At 40.1% G+C, this 22,699-nt stretch overlaps 1 protein-coding gene across 7 annotated transcripts in view; it reads left to right on the plus strand.

Moving 5' to 3' along the window:
• col9a1-b (collagen, type IX, alpha 1) overlaps positions 1 to 22,699 on the plus strand; it is an 83,346-nt gene that overhangs the window by 12,712 nt on the left and 47,935 nt on the right. The window contains exons 1-7 of one of the 7 annotated variants that reach the window (XM_041564700.1): positions 2,272 to 2,411; positions 17,257 to 17,340; positions 17,804 to 17,905; positions 18,293 to 18,313; positions 19,387 to 19,461; positions 19,819 to 19,854; positions 19,941 to 20,003. In XM_041564700.1, the coding sequence (XP_041420634.1) occupies positions 18,299 to 18,313; positions 19,387 to 19,461; positions 19,819 to 19,854; positions 19,941 to 20,003 (189 nt within the window). In that variant the 5' untranslated portion in view covers positions 2,272 to 2,411; positions 17,257 to 17,340; positions 17,804 to 17,905; positions 18,293 to 18,298. Of the gene's footprint in view, positions 1 to 2,269; positions 2,412 to 3,152; positions 3,190 to 17,256; positions 17,341 to 17,660; positions 18,257 to 18,292; positions 18,314 to 19,386; positions 19,462 to 19,818; positions 19,855 to 19,940; positions 20,004 to 22,699 lie in introns of those variants that run through there. The other 6 variants (XM_041564695.1, XM_041564697.1, XM_041564699.1 and 3 more) reach the window with 6 other exon arrangements.

Genomic DNA, 22,699 nt, shown 5'->3' on the forward strand with positions numbered 1-22,699 from the left:
AATGTGATCGCCCGTGCCTTGAGCCTGCTATTCACACACGCACGGAGTATTGAAGAATGTGGGAGGGGATACAGGCAGGGACTGTCAGTCCGGTCTCTCTCCTTCCGTATCCAGTGACGTGGAGACTAGGGAGGGGGGACGTGATGTGGGCAGGTAAGAAATCATGCTTACGGTACTTACTTAGCCTGTCTGAGCAATTGTGTTGCTTGTGCAATGGTGACTCTGCGCATTTGCTGTCTGACTCGCGTATAAGCCGAGGTCGACTTTTTCAGCACATTTTTGGTGCTGAAAAACTCGGCTTATACGCGAGTATATACGGTATTGCAGAGTTGCTTAGAATGATATTTTCTTTTATTCTGCAAATTTTTATTTTGGGGTTGACTTGCCCTTTAGTTACAGAATGTCCTATTCTTCACAAAGTTTCAATCGGTCTTCATTTTTTTTTTTTATAGTTTTTGAATTACATCTTTACTTCTTCTGCCTCGGTACTGCTTTCAAATGTTGGTCACTGACCCCATCAGCCCAAAAAACTATTACTTTCCAATGCTATAATTTCATTGTTATTGTTACTTTTTATTGCTTTTTTTTCTATTAAGACCCTCACCTTTTGCATCCTCTACTATCTCAATTAAATTACTACCTGGTTGCTATGGTAAATTGGACTCTAGCAACCATATAGCTTCTTAAATGCAATATTGGAGAGTTGTAGCAAAAAAAACCCTCAATCATGATTTTTTTTCGCAGTCTCTAGCTTATCTATGAAAACACTCAAATCAGAAAAACATGATTTCCTTATGTTGTGGGAAAAACTTGTAATGTCTCACTTTCTCTCCATCTTACATTGGAACATTTTTGACACAACCCAGAACATCTGTTGAATGTAGTAACTGGAAAAGAACATTAAATGTGTATATACATAGCAAGCAACCAATCAGCAGGTAGCATTTACAGGTCACCTGTTTAAAAGGAAACATCTTATTGGTTGCTATGTGTTACTGTTCCGGGCAAACATAGTGGGTCTTATTTACACTGGGCAAATGTGCAACATTGCAGTAACCCATAGCAACCCAGATGATTGCTTTCAGCTTTCAATGTGCAGCTGACTGAAAAAAGCTAATCACTGATTGGTAGCTAAGGCTTACTGACCAGGTGTAAATTTGCCCAGTGTTTATAAATGAGCCCCAGTTTTTTCTATTACAAATGGAAGCCATTATTCTAAGTGGTATGTCCTAGAGATCTGTATTTAGACCATTTTTTTACCTGCTGACATGTTTAGTTAAGAATCGGAAATGGGCAGGAAAGTATTGTTTCTGTTTAGCAATGACACAAAACTAAACAGAATAGATTAATCAATCTAGCATCTTATCAGTACATATGATTAATGTAGATAAATACATGTTATGCATTTTGAAATATGCAGACCTATAGCAAGGCTAATAAGGCCATACATTTCCAGTTTTGGTCAGACAGAGACTTTAATAAAGATAAAGAACTTAGTTGTAGCAAGTAATGCCAGTCATCGTGCACTGGCAGAAATGAGATGTAAATTGCCCTATATTAAAAGAAAACTATACCCCAAAAATGAATACATAAACAGTTTATATCATATTAAGTGGTATTAAAGAATCTTACCAAAATGGAATATATATTTAAGTAAATATTGCCCTTTTACATTTTTTCACTTGAGCCCCATTTTATGATATTCTCTGTGCTGCCTCAGAGATCACCTGACCAGAAATACTGCAGCTCTAACTGAAACAGGAAGAAGTGTGGAAACAGAATACAGAACTATGTCTGTCAATTGACTCATGTGATCTAACATATGGTTTGTTTGTGTGCACCATGAATCCGACAATCCCAGGAGGTGGCCCTTGTTAATTAAAATGGCTTATTTCTATTTAGAATTACTCATGGCACACGCTACTACAAAAAGAATATTATTATGAATCTTGTTTATTTACATGAAGCAGGGCTTTATAGAGACCTTACATTTCTGTGGGTATAGTACTCCTTTATAGGAAAATGGATGCCTCAAAGCTGTTTTTCAAATGACCCCATTAAATTGGCCCGAGTCTCCTTCCAAACCAAATTGTTAAATAGAAGTAAATAGCAATTAATTTCTGCTGGTGCCAATCCGTTGTCTTCTGTCTGACCTTTAGCGAAGTTAAGACAGAAAGAAGTAGGCCAGCATCCTGCCACGTAACGAACAGCACAGTGGTGTTGATGGCTGCCATATTTGTTTTTGTCGCAACTGATTCCCTGCATGGCGGGGTCACATGCACACAGGAAGCTGACCTGTGGCCCTGGTATGAAAGCTCTCAGCTATGAAGAATCACAGGTCAAGTTTGGATTTTTTATGTTGAAGAAGAGGAGCAATGATCTCGATGTGTAACTATATACAGTATATAACGGTCAGTGGCATAAATGTTGAATAAGCAGACCCTAGAAACAGGGGGGCCTGAACTGCGGGTTGGCTTCCTCTGTAACAATAAAATACTCCTCCCCGCCACACTTCTTTTTAAAATTGCCCCAAGCTCTCCTAGTGCAAGAATGCGGCAGGGGAGGGGGTCGTGGCGAGAGAGAGGGTTTAGGGCGGGAGCAGCTACGCCTGCTGGGCCCTTACGAAGATAATTTTTTTGGTGAGGGTTGACACACTTTTTTTAAGCCACTGATAGGCTAAACCATTATAAACTCTCTAATACAAAGGCATCAATTGAGATGTGTGTGAAAAAGGGGTTTGAATTTGAAGATGTTAAATTCTCTCCATTAAGTGGTTACAGACTGGAAGCCAATTAGAAATATATATTTGGTAAACTGAGTTTAGTACATCGTGTGGACAATTGGTAGCAAAGACCAGTTCATCCCCTTTCTATCTAATAAACAAACAAACACACACACCCACTATATATATATATATATATATATATATATATATATATATATATATATATATATTGTGGTGAGGTCACTACCAGGATACCTGGGAAAGTCCAGGACGGAGTTTATTTATGCCCCAGGTTCCTAACAGAGTGGTTCCGGGACTGCTAGTCCAGCCCGGGTGTTTTGAGTTGTCCTGAGGTATCTCAGGTGGTTAATTAAAAAGGCAGCTCAAGCCAGAGTGGGGAGTTCCTGGCTGGGGAAAAGACACAGGAAAGCTGCCTGTGTGAGAGGGATTGAAATCACCAAAAGGTTTGGGATTTTATATATTCCTGTATGTTCTTTGTTTTGGGGAGACAGGCGGTAGGCCTTCTCCTGGTAGTTAGGAAAACTGACCTGTATTAGTTAGAAGCCCATTAAGTGGCAAGGATTTTATTTTGAATTGTTTATGTTGTTTTGCTGCAAGTGAAAATAAACTGCCAGAAAGAAACAAACCCCCTATGAATTCTGATTCTGCTGTGGGCTGCTTTACCCCCAGAAAGCTGATCCCAGCTACCTAAGCCCTTACAATAAATATATATATATATACATACATACATACATACATATCAGGATCAGAATTCTCTGAAACTCCATTATATATTACCAGAAGTGGGTAGAATGAATGACATTTTGATACACATACAATAACCCATACAATGTATCCTTATATAGCACTAAACACCATTTACAACTGGTGACATCACTAAGCAACATGCTTGGTGATGTCACCAGTTATAAATGGTGCTTAGTGATTTAACAATACTCACTAAAATTAGATGTTTCCTTGGGTTTCCATTACCTTACATTGTCTGCATCCTTGTGCCTTTATAAAGTCATATGGCTCCTCGAAAACACCTAATATAGGTGCTGGTAAAGGAATTTACATATTTATTGGCACCATCCCAATAATGCGCTATATGGATTTGTTCTCAGACATAAGCATAGAAATTATTAGGTGATGTAAAGTGGAACACCTTAATTTATCTCACTTATTTTGTGTGTCACAAACTCTTTCTTGCTCCCAGTGCAATAAATCATTATTATGTGATATATGAGGTATAGCACTTTCCTACTGTATATCACAATACATATTAATAAGCTGAAGTAAGTCTCCAGTGTACACTATACACACAACCACACACACATACACATATACACACTCATCATCACAATATATTATTAGTATTTTCAAAGATGATCCAGGGCAGAGATTGGTTTGATTTTTAAGAGTGTGCCATTACTATATTATATATATATATGAATTAATGTTAAAGGAGAACTATCGTGTAAATGAAAATTTAAACTAAGCTTCCTCAGTTCAGTTTAATCAAATAACTGATTCCAGTACAAACACAATCTAACAAAATAACTGCCTTTTGCACACATTCTGCATGTAGAGAGACAGGACTTCTGGCGATAGAGTTAGCTCTAATACATCTTTTAGGCAAAAGGAGCCCCCCCTATAAGATATATTGAATCATTAATTTGACATCCAACACCTGAATGAAGACAGCATGATGAGAAAGATATGCTGAGAGAGGAATAGTAAAGATAAACTTGATTATTTCAGAAACGGTACAGCATTTTTAATTGGTTGTAGAGTTTCTTATTTCAGTATGCTGAAGCTAATATGAAATTTTCATTTTCACAATAGTTCCCCTTTAAGAATAGTGCACATCAGGGGAATGCTCTCCTACAAATAAACTTGAAAATTTAAACCAATCAACTTGAAAATGCCAGGCAAGACATAGTCTTTGCTAGTCAAAATAGGCTGTCATACAAAAACAAATCTACGTAACTAAGGGTGTTGCAAATGCAGTGATATCAACTAGAAATCTCTAATCAAAGCACCTCAAATATTAATAACTAATGACCAGCTATTGTAATCATATGTTACTTTCCAATATACATTAATTAAAATGTACAGAAGACTTAAAGGTATTTGTATTTGTAATTTGTTATTGCTGAAATTGCTATGGCTATTTATATGCTCTACACTACTGAATCTGACACTGTTTGAAGATTCAGCAATACAGAATGGGTTAAACAAACACTGCTTTAAAAAAAACACTAAAAACACTGCTTTAAAAAAAAAAGGTACAGGCTAATAGAGCCCGTAACAGTAATGGTACGGAGCACACGGTGGCTGGACAAATTAAAACTTGAAATATTTTATTGGAAATCTATTAAAAGCAAAACATGTAACATGGGTATAATATTACCCCCAACGCTTGACGCGTTTCGTGGCGTCTCGCCACTTCCTCAGAAGCATGGGGAACACCCCCCCCAACACCATTAATAAAACCTCCTTAACCCCACCTACTAAAACCATTTAACCCACTATAGGAAACATTTACCCTACAAGAGGTAGCATTAAGGCTCCAATTAGAAGCACCATTACTGTTCAATTGCACTAAGCTCGTCTGGAGTCTAGGACATGACACACGTTGATGCACAGGTGTTTGTTGGACCCACGGGTTAGGAGCGGGTGAGTGCTGGCGCTTCATGCTTGTACATTTAATAGAGCCCGTACCCCCGGGTTGGGGGTAACAGTAGTTTTCTTTTTAAAAAAAATGCCCCCCTGCCAGCACTAGGCCACCTGCAGCCAGTTTATGCAAAATGTTGGGGCACATGCATGCGCATAATGAGTGAATGCTGCAACTTGTTCATTATGTGCATGGGTGTGACTTCAGAAGCATATTATGTGTATGTGCTCTGACTGACATGGCCTAATGCCTAATGCATGCAGCAATGTATTAATCAGGAAAGAGCAGGACCTGTGATGCATACAAATTGGCTCGGGCCGATTTTTGCACTTTGTACAGTATCCCTGGAGTTGTAAGCAAGCCCATATACAATATGTTTATGTTCTCATCTGAAAGGCTACAAGGGTATGAAATCCCCTGATAACATCACAATCCCAATCACACCCCTTAGTGTTCAGTTTCTGAGCACTTGCAGCACTTATAAACAGGGCTCCGTAGCACCATGCACCCCCCAACCTGCTTCCCTCAATGGAAAATAGGGGGAAGTCCACATAGCACCCTTCATGAAAACAGCAGTGCAGATAAAAGGTAGTACTGTATTTACTGGAGAGTGTCTTTGATCTTCATTTTGAGGACTGAAGTTTGGGGCAGGATGCAAAGTCTGTAAATAAGCTTTTCCAAATTCATTATATATTTAGATATTATTTAGATAATTAATAATAATATTATTATTATAAGAAAGCTTCATGAGTTATTATCCTTTATTTATGTAGAACCAAAATTCATTTGTGTCATTATTCAGTTATCAGCTGGTCTCGGCACAATGCAACTTTCCTGAATTCTGAAACACTGGCTGCACGTACAGTATAGGAATGAACACATCCCTTTGAAAATGCAGCCACTGCTGTCATTCAGAAAACCTGTTCCCACACTTTTATTTGGCACCACTAGATGGCGATAGAACATAAAGAAGCAATTTTTTAAATACCAGAAAAGTGCTTTCCTTTAACAAATGCAAAGTGCATTGTATTACACTTTTATAGGTACTCTGTTTTTCCAGGAGGTACAAAAGCTGAGTAAAGAATAAGTGTCTGTGTAATATTTGCTTTGCCCAAAAGAGTAAATGAGTCATTGTCTAACTGACTAGAATAAACATCAGAGCTCTTGTATTCATTGAATGAGCCGAATACACCAGTGTATCCTATTCAGTTTGAGTTTAGCCACAACCTTACAAAAAAGTCTCCTGTTTTGATGTATTTTTGGGAAAGCTTTAACATCATCCCTCAACTTTCATCTTCCAGTCTGTCTTTCATTGGAGCCCCTGAAAAAAACATCCCTGAGGTTTCACACCCTATTCACCCCTGACATTCCTCTAGAAAGATGTGACTTTAATAATATTCTATTCTGGTTATGTGTGTGCATAGATTTTGCTCTTCTGTGCTAGTAAATATGCGGTGACAGTCTTAAATTGACTGAAATGCTAGTTAGAATTTAGATAAAAGAAAAGTGTGGGATTTAGGTAGTTAAAAAACCTTAAAGCAACCTAAGCATTATTAGTGATATGTTCCATATGTCTTATATTTAATCATAAACTTTTGTCCTTATTTAATACCAGAAGTAAAAATTATGCTCATGGTACCTGGAAGGAATAACATATGGACCTTTAATTCTAGTTTTGTACAACTTCTTCATTAAAGTTAAATAACCCTCCCCCTAAAAAAAAACCAATTAGGCCTTACACTTAAATCTATCCTAATGTAGGGATGTCCATGCAAAGGCAGGAGGATTCTGGGAGTTATAGGTCAACAGCAGTCTAGGGACTTTATTTTGACCAAGCCTGCCCTAACTAAATGTTGCAGCTGCCCCTCCCCATAAAAAAGTATTGCATCTCTTATTTCTTGTTTATTTAAGTTCTACCCTCTAGTGCGATATTTGTCTGTTATTGCTATTGTCTAGGGTAATGCTTAATCATGGCCACCCATAGGTAGCTGACATTTTAACCAGATCATTTATTAAAGGAGAACTATAGAAATAGGACTGATATGTTGTACATTCTATACCAGCTCAAGGGAACCAGAGCCGTATAAGTAGATATCAGTGCATCTTCTTTTCTGTTGATTCACTGCACGTGGTCTGTGCTGCTGCTAAGGTTAGCGACCATGGGTGTCCGCAGAAAATTTTCCAGGGTGGGGCAAGGAGGCATCTGTGGGCGGGCCTGTGAGATAGGTGGGTGTGTCACTGCCATCAAGGGGTGGAGCTATGCCACGGCGATCAGCCGATCGCCGGGTCAATCAAGGGAATCCTGCACAGTTTCCCTAATTTGACCCGGGCAACCCTTCAAAATACAGGTTGTCTGACAAGTGGCAACCCTAGTTCACACAAAGATGGCAAAGTGGCAAGTTCATGTATAAATACCCCCAGAACTCACAAACAGATGGCACAGGGGCACGTACATGCATAAATACCCCCAGAACTCACAAACAGATGGCACAGGGGCAAGTTCATGTATAAATACCCCCAGAACTCACAAACAGATGGCACAGGGGCAAGTACATGTATAAATACCCCCAGAACTCACAAACAGATGGCACAGGGGCAAGTACATGTATAAATACCCCCAGAACTCACAAACAGATGGTACAGGGGCAAGTACATGTATAAATACCCCCAGAACTCACAAACAGATAGCACAGGGGCAAGTACATGCATAAATACCCCATGTAGCCACATGTTCTTTTTTTACAATTCATTCTGCTGGGTACCTACATAATCTAGATGACAGTCCCAGACCCAACACTACAGTAATAAAAGCCACACAAACATGGGAGATAAAACAAACACTAAAAAACCACTGGTTACCAGGGACCCCCATACAAGTTAAAAACAATTGGTGGTTAGGATAGGGGCCCCCCATAAAAGTTAAAAAAAAAACTTCATTGGTGGACAGATAGAGACTGTAGAAAGAGAGGGACTCACAGAGAGAGTCAGAGTGCAGTGAGACAGAGTGCAGAGAACAACAGAGTGCAGAGAGAGAAAAAGACAGAGTAGAGAGAGAGAGACAGAGTGCAGAGAGAGACAGAGTGCAGTGAAAGAGAGAGTGTAGTGAGAGAGGCAGAGTGCAGAGAGAGACAGAGACTCACAGAGAGAGACAGAGTGCAGTGAGAGAAAGAAAGAGTGCAGCGAGAGAGAGACAGAGAGAGAGAGGCAGAGAGAGAAACAAAGACTCAGAGAGAGAGAGGGGTAGAGAGAGACAGAGTGCAGGCTAAAGAGATTCCTGAGAAGCACAGTGACTGCTGGCTTCCCCTTCTTACCACATCAGTTCCTGTACTTCCGTCTTCGGCATCAGTGATGTCCACGCTCGTAAGGGGGGCTGGCTAATCCCCCTTTGAGCCTAAATCCTGCCTGGCCCAAAACTTTCTTCCTTGTTCCCCCCTGATGGCAGGCAGGCAGGCCTGCACACAGCACAGCATGAGAACGGAGACGAGTGGAAGGGGCAGAGCCACAGTGGGAGCTGGGACGGAGGAGCGGTCCTAGAGCCCACAGTTTGAAATAAACATTATAGATCAGGAGCGGCCCACATTACAAAAATACAGAGCGGCCCCTAGGGCAAATGCCCGAATAAACAGATGGTCAGTCTGGTCCCAGGGGGGGGCACCGCCCCCTCTTGCCCCCCTCTGTGGACGCCCATGTTAGCGACCGACGCACAATATACTTAATATAAATGTCACAATATCAGGCTGATTAGTAAATAATTCAGAAGACTGATGGCAGCTCAGAAACCAGTATCAGAATTTAATAATCAGCCCTGTAGCATCATCTACAGGACAACATCATTTTATGTTTGAAGATTTGCAATGATCCCTAAGCTTAGCTTGAAACAGCTGCTGAAAGCACACTGAGCATGTGCATGTCACAGACACTCCTAACAGACGGGAAACTCCTGTGACAACTTTGAAGATGCTGAGCCTTTAGGCCGGTTCAACAAGTTTGTTAAATAAAATATTGCATTTCTAGCCACGTTCATTTTCAGGGTTTAGTTTTCCTTTAATATTTTAAGTGTGGAATGTGCCCCGATCTAATTTTGGCAAAGTTTTTTGCAATGCATCCTAATTTCTCATATTTACTAAAAGCCATAAAGACACTGTTGTGTGAGTAATGTGGCACATTTTCTTCGTTTCCCAGTGAATTACCCTCAAACAATTGTCATAGAGTATTTTCCAATGCAAAGTTTTCCAAGTAAAACCTATAATTTTTAGACGGTTTCTCGAACTTAAAAATATCATCACCATTATTGTTACAAAGCAGAACATTTGAGTGAATGGGATTTCTAGAAAGCACAGCTCTCATATAAATAATAAAGACACAAACTGCCCTGTTTCCCAATAGCATCATTTCAACCCTTTCCCCCAGTGGGGTGGAAAATCAAACATCACTGAAGTTCTAGAGGCATATTTACCTCTGTGCATGGGATGATATAACTGGGAATATCCAGAAACTTCTTGTCCTTAGTTATAGTGTGTAGGGGTACAGTATAATAATATTTTCCCCCCATCATTAAATTTCAGTCCACAAAGGGATCATACATGGAACCTTTTTTAAATCCCTGTTCATTTATTAAACAAGTAACAATCTGTCTATGTCATCTACCCCCTGTGAAGAGCATGGCCACCCATAGGTAGCTGACATTAGCTTGAAACAGCTTTTCATGAACAATGAAAAGCACCACTTTGTCCCACTAACCCATATTTTGTCTGAGGGGGAATCTACATTCTAGTCTCCTTTTATGCTCCCTATGAAACAACAGATATTTTTGAATCGTATGCACTCATATAAATGATAAATGCAACCTATGGACATATCATTTACCAGCCACCAATCTGCAACTAGTTTTGATTGATTGGATGCTTTGGGCAGCTACACTGATGCGGTTAGGTCTCTTGGATTTTATTTTTGGCCAAAAACAAGGCCCTTAAAATGTACTGGAATACTATACAGATTGCTAGACAATAAATAGAGGTATTTTTCTCTTTACCCAAATCTGTTATTTTAGAAAAGATCTCATACAGCGCGTGATACTCTGTGACAGTCTTTCACTGCTTGCCGCTTGTATAATATCTTCTGTCCCTTTATGATACGAGACAAAACTCAGGGGTGGCTAAATTGCCTTGTATTATTGGCTCTTCACAGTAATTAGACTCTCAAGAGTGTTATATATGTTTGTTTACTGCTGATAATGTTATGAGCTCCCTCTGGAGCTCCCTCTCTTTTTTTTTTTTGTGGAATTGGCATCAGAATGTGCAGTTGAATGTTGTTTGCAGTTCCGGTGTTTGCTGTGTGCTCTGCTATTTTGTTTACAAAATGTATTCTGTGTTTTCAAAAGAGTAAGTATACCTTGGCTGGTGGTTGACAGACCTCATAGGGAAGCTGGAAAATTCTGATTAAAATGGCAAATGACTTACATTGATTTTGAACCAACTGCAGCTATCATTGTCACGGGGGGATCTTTGGGATAGTACTTCTGGGGATGGATTCTGGCCAGTGGAATGCACTTAGCTGTGAACATTACATGTTAGTGTACTTTGCCTCTTACACAGAATAACCAGGCCTTTTGACACGTGTCAGTTTTATGCAAGCGGCTATTTCAAATTTTTTTTTAAGTCGCGGCGGATTTTTCACCAGTGAATTTTCGCCAAAGTTTCGCAAATGTATTCGCTTGCAGCAAAACGTGGATATTCGTTGCGAATTTGTGCCTGGTGAATTCATTTGCCCATCACTACTTGTCACATAAAGGTGAGTTCTGTGTCTGTGTTTGCCCAGCTGCCCAAATAGTAGGTACTTATTTTATGTGCCATACAGGACCGCCATCAGAAATCACAGGGCCCCATACGACAACATTTCCTGGGCCCCCTGGGCTGTGCCCACCGCAAGCCCTGCCTACAGGTCCGCCCTCCCCACCCCACAGGTCCGCCCCCCACCACACAGTAAAAAAAAAAAAAACATATTGTTGGCTAGGGTTCCCACATATTAATGAAAAATAAAAAGATATTGGTGGTCAGGGCCCCCCATAAAAAATATTGGTGAAAAAATATTCATGAGAATAAAAAATTGGTGCCCAGGCCCCCCCCCCACATTATAAGAAAATTGGTGGCCAGGGCCCCTTAATTGTCCATGCCTTCCCGAAGTCAACAGCTCTCAGAAAGATGGGGGGGCCCGGCTAATCAAGTAAGTGTGGCATGGCCGGGGGGCCCCCTTACCCTCGGGCCCCCTACAACTCTCCCCCCTGTCCCCCCCTGATGGCTGCCCTGGTACCATATAACTGCCATTTGTTGTACAAAGGTGAAAAAGTTAGCTGTTTTCCCTGTCGTTCAAAAAGGTGATCATCGCTTGTGGGCAGTGAGAAAATAAATAGAGTATAATATAGTGCAGTACTCCAGACACAAATTTTTATGTGCTCTTATAAGTGTGGTGAAGTTTCCCTTTCAATCCCCCAACACTGAAATAAGAGAAAGACATCACTTAAACTCCAATGAACATTAGTGCTGGATATCTCTCATAGAAACCAACCAACCCTTTATCAAATAGATTGCCTACTCACAAACCATAGGTTGCCAAATCACATGTAGAGATAATAATTTTTTGTCAAATGAGAGGCATAGCTTTTTTTCACCTTCACATTTCTAAAAGCACAATGAAACAATGAAGTATGTGGAGGCATCATAAAGAAAGTGTAATGTTTAAGAAAAGAACACTAACATCTCCTGGGCCAGTCAACTAGTCTGGGTACAGTCCTTTAGTTCTGAGGCAGTAGCATTGCGCTTGTGCACTAAGCTGGCAATAGCATGTAAATGTAGGACTCCAACAGCCAATAACTGGATTGGAAACATGCTTTATTTTGCAGGCATCAATATATTCACATTCCAGGTAAACATACAGGCACATTACTGACAGTCATTCAACATCCAACAGCAGTTTCATATGCCCCAACTTACATGGACACTCATCAGGGTCGGAATGGGGGGCTTTTGCCTCAGGGCCCCCCTCCGCTTCCAAGTCCGGCAACTTTCCCCCCCGTCAGGTGTGTGCATGCAAGCGTGCATATCATTTTATCGGTCGTGGCAGGAGGAAAATCGGGGTGCGGATCTGGGTCAGCGGGGCCCACTAGAGCTGGGGGGCACCGGTTTTTTCCCGGTGTCCCGCCGGCCCAGTCTGACCCTGCTACTCATCCCCTTCTTGGACTATGCAACACCTTCCGGTCCTAGTAGTCCTGCTTTCCTCCAACCAGGGCCAGAACTAGGGTAGGCAGAGTAGGCACATGCCTAAGGCACAGGGCTGGGGGAGCGCCAGGCACGCACCTTCTCTGCCTCCTACCCCTAGTCCGGTCCCCATTCTGCACTCTCAAGCCGGCTTTTCCGGTGCATCTATTCACTCGCGCCTGTCCACTTATTCTCGTGACCAACCAGGTTGCCTAGGGCACCTGCCCTGTACGGATTAAGAATATTCTCGTCCTTGCCAAAAGCTATCCCAACTGATACTACTTTGTCCCAATAATGCCTAGATTTGTGGAAAGGCCTGGGCCTAGGGTGGCAGAATTTTAGGGGGCAGCATACATGCATTGATTCGAAAGCACTGGGGATTCACAGGAGATAGAGAAAATTTACTGCACACCAATCCCCAGTACTCCAGACCCAATGTTGAAATTTTGTGCATGTGCACAAAAGAAGGGGAGGAGAGGGGATGGGGATGATGAACGGCAGCAGGCCTAGGGGTGCCTGCTATGTAAATCTGGCCCTGGGCCCAATTGTGACTTAGCCACTGCTACTAAGTCTATTACTCCTTTTTGGGGGTCTGGTTTACCCATTGTAGCTGTCCTTTCTAACTGAAATACCTAGTACTTCCCACTAGACACTCTCTGTCTATACCTGTCCAACCAATGTCAGAAAAAGAACCCTGCCGTCGGTGTTACCACCCTAATCTCCTCTAGTGGTTGGGGTCTAAACCCACTTTACCTTACATGTGCATGTGCCAAATTGAAACTGCTGGAAGAGAAGACAAGACAATCCTCTATACTTTTCAAGCATAGTACTGAAATCAGAGCAATAGGTTTTAAGATACAGGGCAGTTTGTATAAGGATTATTTTTTATGGATGTACAATTTTCATTGTCATTTCTCGCAAACCCCATAAAAAATTAGGCATATAGAAGGTAAATTGCATGGTTTCTCTGGAATGAAATATTGTGCTTTAAGCAGATCACTTGAGAGTTTTGAGTGTTTTTAGTGCAATTGGCTTCGGGTCAGATTCCCATGCATGCCAGTGTGGCCTTTGATAAACAGAGGTTGGGGATGTTGCCGAGATGGCAATGGGATTTTACTACTTGCTAATATTAAAAGAAAGAGAAAAGAGACTCGTCCAATGTGATGATTTCAAATCATAATGTTTCCATTTTTATACAAGCAACAAAGGCTGAGTTTGTAAATGTCAGTTATGTAAAAGCCAGCAGACCATAGATTTATCACACAATGAGCAACATTGCAAGTGTACTTTATTTGAAGGCTGTAATTTCCTATACTGGGAAACTCTAATACACACAGAGAGCAGCAAAAGTATCTACTTAACAATCAAGATTTATAAAATAATGATGTTTGGAAGCATACACTTATCCCATTCTCCTATAATTCACACTTTGCGGTATAAATAATGTACATAGCATTTACAGCTGCAGTGTCTTCTACCTGCTGGTTGCCATAGCAACGATCATTTATGTATGAAAGGGATTCATTATCTTACATATAGCAGTTACCTTACAGCACAAAGTCGCAGGAACCTAAGCTCTTCATCATCAGTCACATTGTGGAGGCTGAGCAGAAATCTCTCACAGTGGTGTAACATTTCACAGGATCATAGCAGCCACTCACATAAAGCCTCTTCTGTGCCTTCTATTCTTCCACACATTCCATCTCCTGTAGTCTGCAGCTTCCCTTTCTCTGAATCTACCCTAATTCTCTTAGATTGAAGCAGATGAAAAATGCAATAGCCTTTGACAGTGGGATAAACTTTAAATATAGTCATTACAGTCTTGTTTGTGAGAAGGAGGTAACAAAAGACAGAAGACACAATGTGCACACACCTATTGTTATTTATTGCTGAAAGGTAAAGCAACCAAATTGGACACAAATCTGTTTGCAAAAATAAGGGTTAGCCCTTTGCCCAGTTGTTTGCTGGTGTTATTTGCCTTATAATTAAGCAAATCAGTGAGCCACCTAGGTGATATATTTACTTTCTGCGCTGTTTACCTTGCGTCTAGAATTGGTCCATGCGTGATGGTCTACCCATTGTAGAACTGCATCTTCTAACAAGCCCTGATAGGTTGCAGGCCACAGGTTGCAGATCACTTTTCTGAGATATACAGTATTCTGATGATTTGCCTAATAGTGATTACATAAGCTAGCGGCAAACAGTTAAATCCTCAGTTGTGGCTGCAAACTTAACTCTACCTTCCATGTTATTTATCACAGGTTAATGAGAGCTCAATGCATGTTAGGTTCATTTGCCACAGTTTTGGCACAAAACTGGATACAGTTGGTGCACATTTTCTCACCATGTATTAAACATACTTGCATCCAAAGCTACTCCTTGCATTTCTGTATAGTTGAGCTTGGTGCTTCCATCCCAGCTCCTTTTCACACGCACAACTGCAAGTGTACCTATTAAGTCAGGGGAACCCTGAAACTACCTTCACCCACAAGCTAGCAGTAATTGCAGGGTTCCCACTGTTGCGGGCATCAATTTACAAAATGGACTTGGGCCTAAAGAACCATGCACAAGCTTCATTTTGATGCAGAGTGCCAGAAATAGTCACATTCTGACTCAAACCTTAAAGGGGTTGTTCACCTTTGAGTTAACTTTTAGGGTGATGTAGAGACTGATATTCTGAGATCATTTGCAATTAGTTTTAATTTATTATTATTATTTTGTTAAGCTTTTAATCATCAGCTCTCCAGTTTGCAATTTCAGCAATCTGGTTTCCAGTGTCCAAATTACCCTAGCAACCATGCATCAATTTGAATGAGAGACTGAAATATGAACAGGAGAGGGACTGAATAGAAACATGAGTAATAAAGTAATAGCAATATCAATACATTTGTAGCCTTGCAGAAAATTTATTTTTTTGGATGGGGGCAGAGACCCCCATTTGGTGGCTGGAAAGAGTCTGATGAAAAAAGCAAATAATTAAAAAATTATAACAATATAAATAATGAAAATCAATAGAAAGGTTGCTTCGAATGAGCCATTCTATTACATACTAAAATTAACTTAAAGGGCATCTGTTGGGTAATGTTATCCCCAACCAAAGGTGAGGACTAATAGAGCCCGCATTCTGGTTGGGGATAGCAGGAGTTTTTTTTTTTCTTTAAAAAATGCTCCCCGCCAGCGCTAAGCTACCCACACCGGGAGGGAGCCATGTCCGGTCACTCTCATGCGCATAATGAAAAGCTGCCTCAAATTGCTCATTATGCGCATGCGAGTGACCGGACATGGCTGCTCGCACCAGGAGCTCACTCTCGGTGTGGGTAGCCCAGCGCTGGTGGGGGCATTTTTAAAAAAATATCTATTGTTATCTCCAACCGGCATGCGGGTTCTACTAGTCAGCACCTTTGGTTGGCGATAACATTTTAACCCTTTAAAGGTGAATCACCCCTGCTAATGTGCAAGTTTTTATGCATCAGGAGCAGCTCCCCCTTGTGGCTGCTATATATATGTATGTATATATGTATATATATATATGTATGTATATATGTATATATATATATATATATATATATATATATATATATATATATATATATATATATATATATAATATATATATATATATTATATATATATATAGACCAATTTGCTGTACAAAAAGCCGCACTACCAGGTCTTGTCAAAGGTGTAAAAAAGAAAATATTTATTTCGACGTTTCGGCTTCTATACTGAAGCCTTTCTCAAGAGGTCTCACCTCTTGAGAAAGGCTTCAGTATAGAAGCCGAAACGTCGAAATAAATATTTTCTTTTTTACACCTTTGACAAGACCTGGTAGTGCGGCTTTTTGTACAGCAAATTGGTCTACATAATTTTTTGAAGACTGCACCCAGGCAGTTGCCACAGTTCGCCAGATTGTATTTACACTACCCTCTATTCATTTCTGTTATATTTCTCTGGCAAACTGTGGCTAGCTCTACTTGATAACTCTTATATAAATATACCTCAATGACGCTTTTATCACACTTTCCTGCTGTATCTATGCACCACTGCGGATATTACACATATTAACTCTTGGAACATTTGCACCAGGGCAGTAACCCATAGCAACCAAAAAGAGATGTATTATCATTATTCTACATGGTGCAGACTAATCAAACTGACTTTATTTATGGACTATCCTTAGCAGGACTTGTCTCTGGTTTATTTTGTATACATGAAAGCTAAATCCTATTAACATATGTTATAAGGTACAACAGATTTGCTTTTGATCCCATGCACATATCATACCATCTATGTAGCATGCCAACAGAATTCACTTTGATGTAATTTAAATAGGGATTTATGAATGAATTATGGTGTTGTAGGATATTAAATGTTTTTTTTTTAATTAATTGCTCTTGTGTAAAACACATTTCAGTATTCCTGAAATAAAATCCAGCAAACTCACATAATTTAATATAACGCTGTCATTGCACATTGTATTTTTACTATATATATATATACCTTAGTAAGTTCAGATGGATTTGCATGTACTGCCATTTGGTTTATGTAGATTATACTTTTTAATAGCAGCACCCTGATCAGATCCTGTTCTTTATCAGTTTGATCTACAGTGGATTTTGATTCATTGTGATCCTTTGAAACCTCAAAGAGAATCCTGCACTGAGCTGGAGGCCAGGAGAGAGGTAAGAATGACAAGCATTATTTGTTAGCTCCCAGAAGGCACTGGGGGTACTGGGGAAGAACAACAAGGTACAGATAACTGCTGGACTATTGCATATACTGTATCTGCATCAGAAATGCTCTCCTGCAACAGGAAATCATGACTGCAAAATAATACAGATAGCAGGGTATACATATACATGGCTGCATTTTAGTACTAAAGACCTTTTTGAGCCCAAGCACTATGGCACATTATATCAAGAAAACAAATGAAATTAATTTAACAGGAAAAGGAAAATATGATATAAAGAATAATATGGCTACACTATAAATTCAGCTTGGGATGATAAGTTTGAACTAGATGATGCCTTCTCCTGTAACCCAAATTCAGTGATGACATTTTTCTTTTGCAGTAATAACTAACCTCAAAAACCTATCTTAAATGCCATTGCTATATCAAAATGCTTATCTCCAAATACACAAAAGCTGTTTGCAGAATCCAAATCCTGTTGGAGTGCTGAGTGCCTGAGAATTTCATACTGGCGCAAGTAAAGGAACTGTGCCATTGAGAAAGGGGAGTGCTTAAAGGTCAGTAAGTCAATACAGGCATAAATACGTGTGAACTGGCAAGTGGAGCCTCTCTAGGTGAAGAGTTAAAGACCCTCTGTTTTCATACTCTCCCACCCCACAGTCCAGGCATCCTCCAATCATCACTTCCCTCCTCCCAGGTTATTAATAAACATAACGCCTACTCCAGGGCTTACCTTGCTGCTTCTGTTAGCTCTTTCAGTTGGGGGATTTGACTTGTGGGTCCTAAAATCAGACAGGGGGAAGAATACCTACTTTCCTTGTCTAGCCATAGGTTTTACTATGGCTAAAACTGCCAGGGATGGCGGGCCCCTACTGCTGGTGATATTGCTGCATGTCTGCCTTGCCCAAGTAAGTTGCCACTAACCTTCTTTCTTCCCTTGACAGGTCGAGATGGCCTTGCTAGAGGTAAGAGTTTGCAATCCTTCAGCAACTCCTTATGTAAGGACTGGATAATCTGTCTAACTGGAATTATTCTTATGGGCTCTGGTCTGAGCATTTAGCACTGGTTGAACAAAGATCATTTATTTTTATATGTAGCAGTAAAAGGGTTAATCCTGTCACCCATCACTAACATAACCATGGGGTGATCTGTACTCCTAATTTCTTCTCAAAATACAGTGTATTTCTGCTGTAACTGCCTGGAGCTCTAACACTTTCTATAAATCAGCAGTTGCTACTTTTATATTGTTGGTCCAAAGTACTATGATTTGCCGCAGTTCTTGACAGCAGTACCAAGGAATGTGCAGCAGCATAGTGAGAGTTAATAGTAAGGCACAGGAAAAAGGGTTAACCCTAGTTCAGTTCCAAGGGGTCGGACCTGTACTTCTCTCAAGCTCTGCCCCCCTTCAGCTTCCCACCAGCCCAGGAGTGGAGGAGAAAGGTACAATGTTTCTTTTGTATAAGGCTCTGCTCTCCACATGTACAAATAAAATGAAACAAGAGAGTATTGATTAGAGCAGACTAGGCAGCACTTTGCTTAACACATTGTTCACCCTGCTAAGGAATGTGAGCTCCACATGCACTGCTGCTTATTATTATTAGCTTTCTAACTGCACTGCCCAGCACTGCTCCTCCGTTTTGTACATTAAATTCAGTTTATAAATAAATAAAAAGAAATGCATGTTAAATAAATCAGCAGTAAGTGTATTTATTAGCTGCAGAACTCCATGGTGCAGCCAGAATGAATGATTTTCTACAGCCATCAACTTAAATGTGCCTAAAGTATATTATGTCACACTTTATCTCCCAATGGTTACAAATCGGCCTTCCAGTGAAAGGTCTGTGACTGAGCTGAATGTAGAGCTATTCAATAAGATTTATATATGCATTGCTCAGCTGTGTGTCCTTGCTGAAAGAATAGAGATCAGATCAATGCACTAATGTCTAATCCTTGGGAGATAAAGTCTATGTTGTAATACACACAGTGCTAGCAACCAGTGGCCCCTCATTTCTTTCATTTTGCTTCTTTTTTTATACAGAGAGGACCACCCGGCCCCCCTGGGCCTATGGGACCCCCTGGGCCTTCAGGAGTTCCTGGCATTGACGGTATTGATGTAAGTGTGACACTGAGCACTCCCTATTATGTACATTATAGGCCCCCAGGTGAGGTTAGTGGTCACTGTAGAGCAGGACAAAGATGCACATTAAAAGTCGCATCATTTGTCGCACATAAAGCAATATACAGAACATTTTCACAGACTTTGCATACTCATCTGCACATAGATATACATTAATATAAGAATATATATATATACATTTAATCACGATTTGTCTTTTGGTAGGCTGGTGCACTAATAAACGACAACAGCAGATGAATCTTGTTACTAGTATAGCGTTGTATGTTGAACCAGTTACTGTAACAGTCTATAATGTGCCACTAATTATGTTTATTTTCTGCAAATGTGAAACAGGGAGACAGGGGTCCAGGCGGTCCTCCGGGCCCACCGGTAAGTAGTCCAAATCTTTCTGACTGTGTTATTTGGGCTATTTCACCGAACTCGCCTACTTATTCTGTTTACTCTTGCCTCTCTAGGGTCTGGATGGCGACCCAGGCAAATCTGGATCACCGGGAATACCTGGCGAGCCCGGGGCTGATGTGAGTAGCAGTGGCATTTTGTCTAACAGTGCTGGGGAGGTGGGGATATCACTGCCCCTATGAGGCGGAGAAAGAGGACCCCCTTCATACTACGCCCATTGCACTGTCCGGAAAGTGAGATGGAGTTTAGCTATGGGCATGTCCATTGAGAGATGAGGATGGGGGTGGCCTGTTGGAGACTAAGCTCTATTCATGCGGCACTCACACTATACCCTTCAGTATTGATGTTACATGAGTGCTGGATGCTTTGTGAGGGGCTGGGAGTCTTGGGGAAAGTTGGTAGAAGTGCTCAGTGAGAAATTCCAGTCTGTATTGCTGATTTGCTGCTTTATCCTGTTCACCACTTAGGCAGCTGTGTGTGTATATACAATTCATTGGGGGAGGAGGGTTAATTTTATTATTCCAATAGTCTTGCCTGTCTGGCTATAAGAGGTATATAGCAGTACTGATCAGTGAGTATTTTTATAGAGTGGTACATAGGTACAGCACAGAGCAGGGTTACCAGACTCACACCCTTCCAGCTATGTATACACATTGGCTTCAGTGCTGATTGCCCATGGTTTACTGTGCCATGGCTATTTGGTATGTCTGGGGGCAGTGGGGAATAATGTCATGCAAACTTCTCTAGAGCTCTTGGGTATGCTGGGGGCCAAAAAAATCTTGGAGGGCCATATCCAACCTGTGGGCCTCTAGTTGGACAATATATAAATATATAAGTAGTGTTTGAGAAATAGGGGCCTAGCTGCAGGTTGGAGATTCATGAAGATGGGGTCCAGGCAATACTTGCATTGAGAAATATATTTACAATTCCACTCATCACTTTTATTGCAACAAACATCCTCTTATATGTTTCTGCTTTTGGGCCTAGCTGTACTGTTATATATTTAGCATGTTTTCAAGCAATTGTAAATGTCTCAGTTCTTTTTAAGTCTGTCTGGCCTATAAGAAACACAAACAAGGAAATAATTTGCGTCAGTGTACCGGTTATTTATATCCTGTACAGGAGATATGTGTTTGTTTGTAGCAGAACTATGTTTGTTTTGCAGTATACATGCTGTGTTCAGCCATCTTTTTGCTTTGACCTTGCCTTCCTTGCTTTTAAAGGGGGTAGTTAACCTTCTGAATACTTTTTTTTTCAGCTGAGTTGTTGCACCAGAAATAAAGATTTTTTTTCAGTTGCTTTCCAATTTCTGTTTTTGAATTTTCTTTTCTGAAATTTAAGTTTAAACTTTAGGTTTCACTTTATGGCTTCCTAGTAATTCTGGCACAGTCTCTGTACTGTTACAATTTGCTTCAGTAGTTGGTACATTTCTCAGCAACTTCTGTGGTTTATTAGCAACTATTGTATCAATTCTAACAACTGCCTTTAATGAAACTCAGTGATTCTGCTCAGGAAGGACACAAATAAGAAATGTATCAACTAATGTATCAAATGTGAACAGTTTGCGGAGTCTACTACTGACCTTCCAACAGAGCTGCTATAAGGAAATTTAAAATTTACATTTTGCAAAAACAGTCAAAAATAAATATGCAATTAAGAAAATGTTTTAGTGAACCATTATAAAACAATGGAAGTTAAAAAATGTTTTTGAAGTGAACAACCCCTTTAGACACACATTTTCTCTATTGAGGATTTCCTATTAAAGTGAATGGGAGGGAGTAGGCTGAAAAAATACCATAAGCTTAAAGATTTCTGAATGTAATTAACGACATTTTTATATAACAGTTCAATGAAAGCATGAAAATGGTTTTCCAGTTTTTGAGGGACTACAGGCCCCAGCATGCTCTATGATACATACTGTAGGAGGTGGGCTTCTGAATGTTGTACTTTTATAACATAGGTTGGCTGTCCTAAGAACAGTATGTATACCATACGCTTAACCACACCCCCAGCTCATTCCATTCATATAGTTAAATATGCTCATTTCATGGACACAGTTTTTTTTAAAGTTTAGACACTAGAAAAAGTTGCAATTACCTCTAGCCTCCTGTTGCAGATCAGGTAAGATGAACTTTAAATCTCTGGCAGTCTAAAACAATAAATGAGCTGAGACAGATGCTTGGTAAATAAATCCGTTTTCTGGCTTTGCAGTGAGAATCAATTAGAAATCCCAGCATGCCATTTCCCTTGCCTACACTACAAGCTGAGCGAAAGGCTACAACATTGTCATTTGTCATATTTCAGATTTTAATGATCTTTGGCCTTTTAAGTCTGTATGTAGACTTCTTGTTTCCTGCTCACAGTCCAAGCAGACTCCATGGGCTTTGATGTAGAGAAAAGTACAACACACCAGCAGGACAGGCCTAGACAGAATTGCAAGATGTTTAGTTCTTATCAGATTTAAAATATAAAACAAGTGAATTCTAAATGCTGATAAATAGCCATGGAAAAAGTTATTTTTTAATCTTGAATTGCAGTGACATTTATATAGAATTAAAGGGATTGTTCACCTTCCAAGCACTTTTTTTTCATTTGAGTTGTTTTCAAATTGTTCACTATGAACAAAGACATTTTCAATTGCTTTCCATCTTTTATTTCTTACCTTTTTCCCAAAATTTAAGTTTACAGTTTAATGTTCCTGTCTCTGCAGTGTCTCAGTCTGGCAGCTCAGTAACCCAGGAGCATTCTGAATTTTGTTGGTTCAATTAGTTGATACATTTTTCAACAGTATCTGTGGAATATTAGCAACTATTGT

This window comes from Xenopus laevis, chromosome 5S, assembly GCF_017654675.1.
Source record: "Xenopus laevis strain J_2021 chromosome 5S, Xenopus_laevis_v10.1, whole genome shotgun sequence".
NCBI lineage: Eukaryota > Metazoa > Chordata > Amphibia > Anura > Pipidae > Xenopus > Xenopus laevis.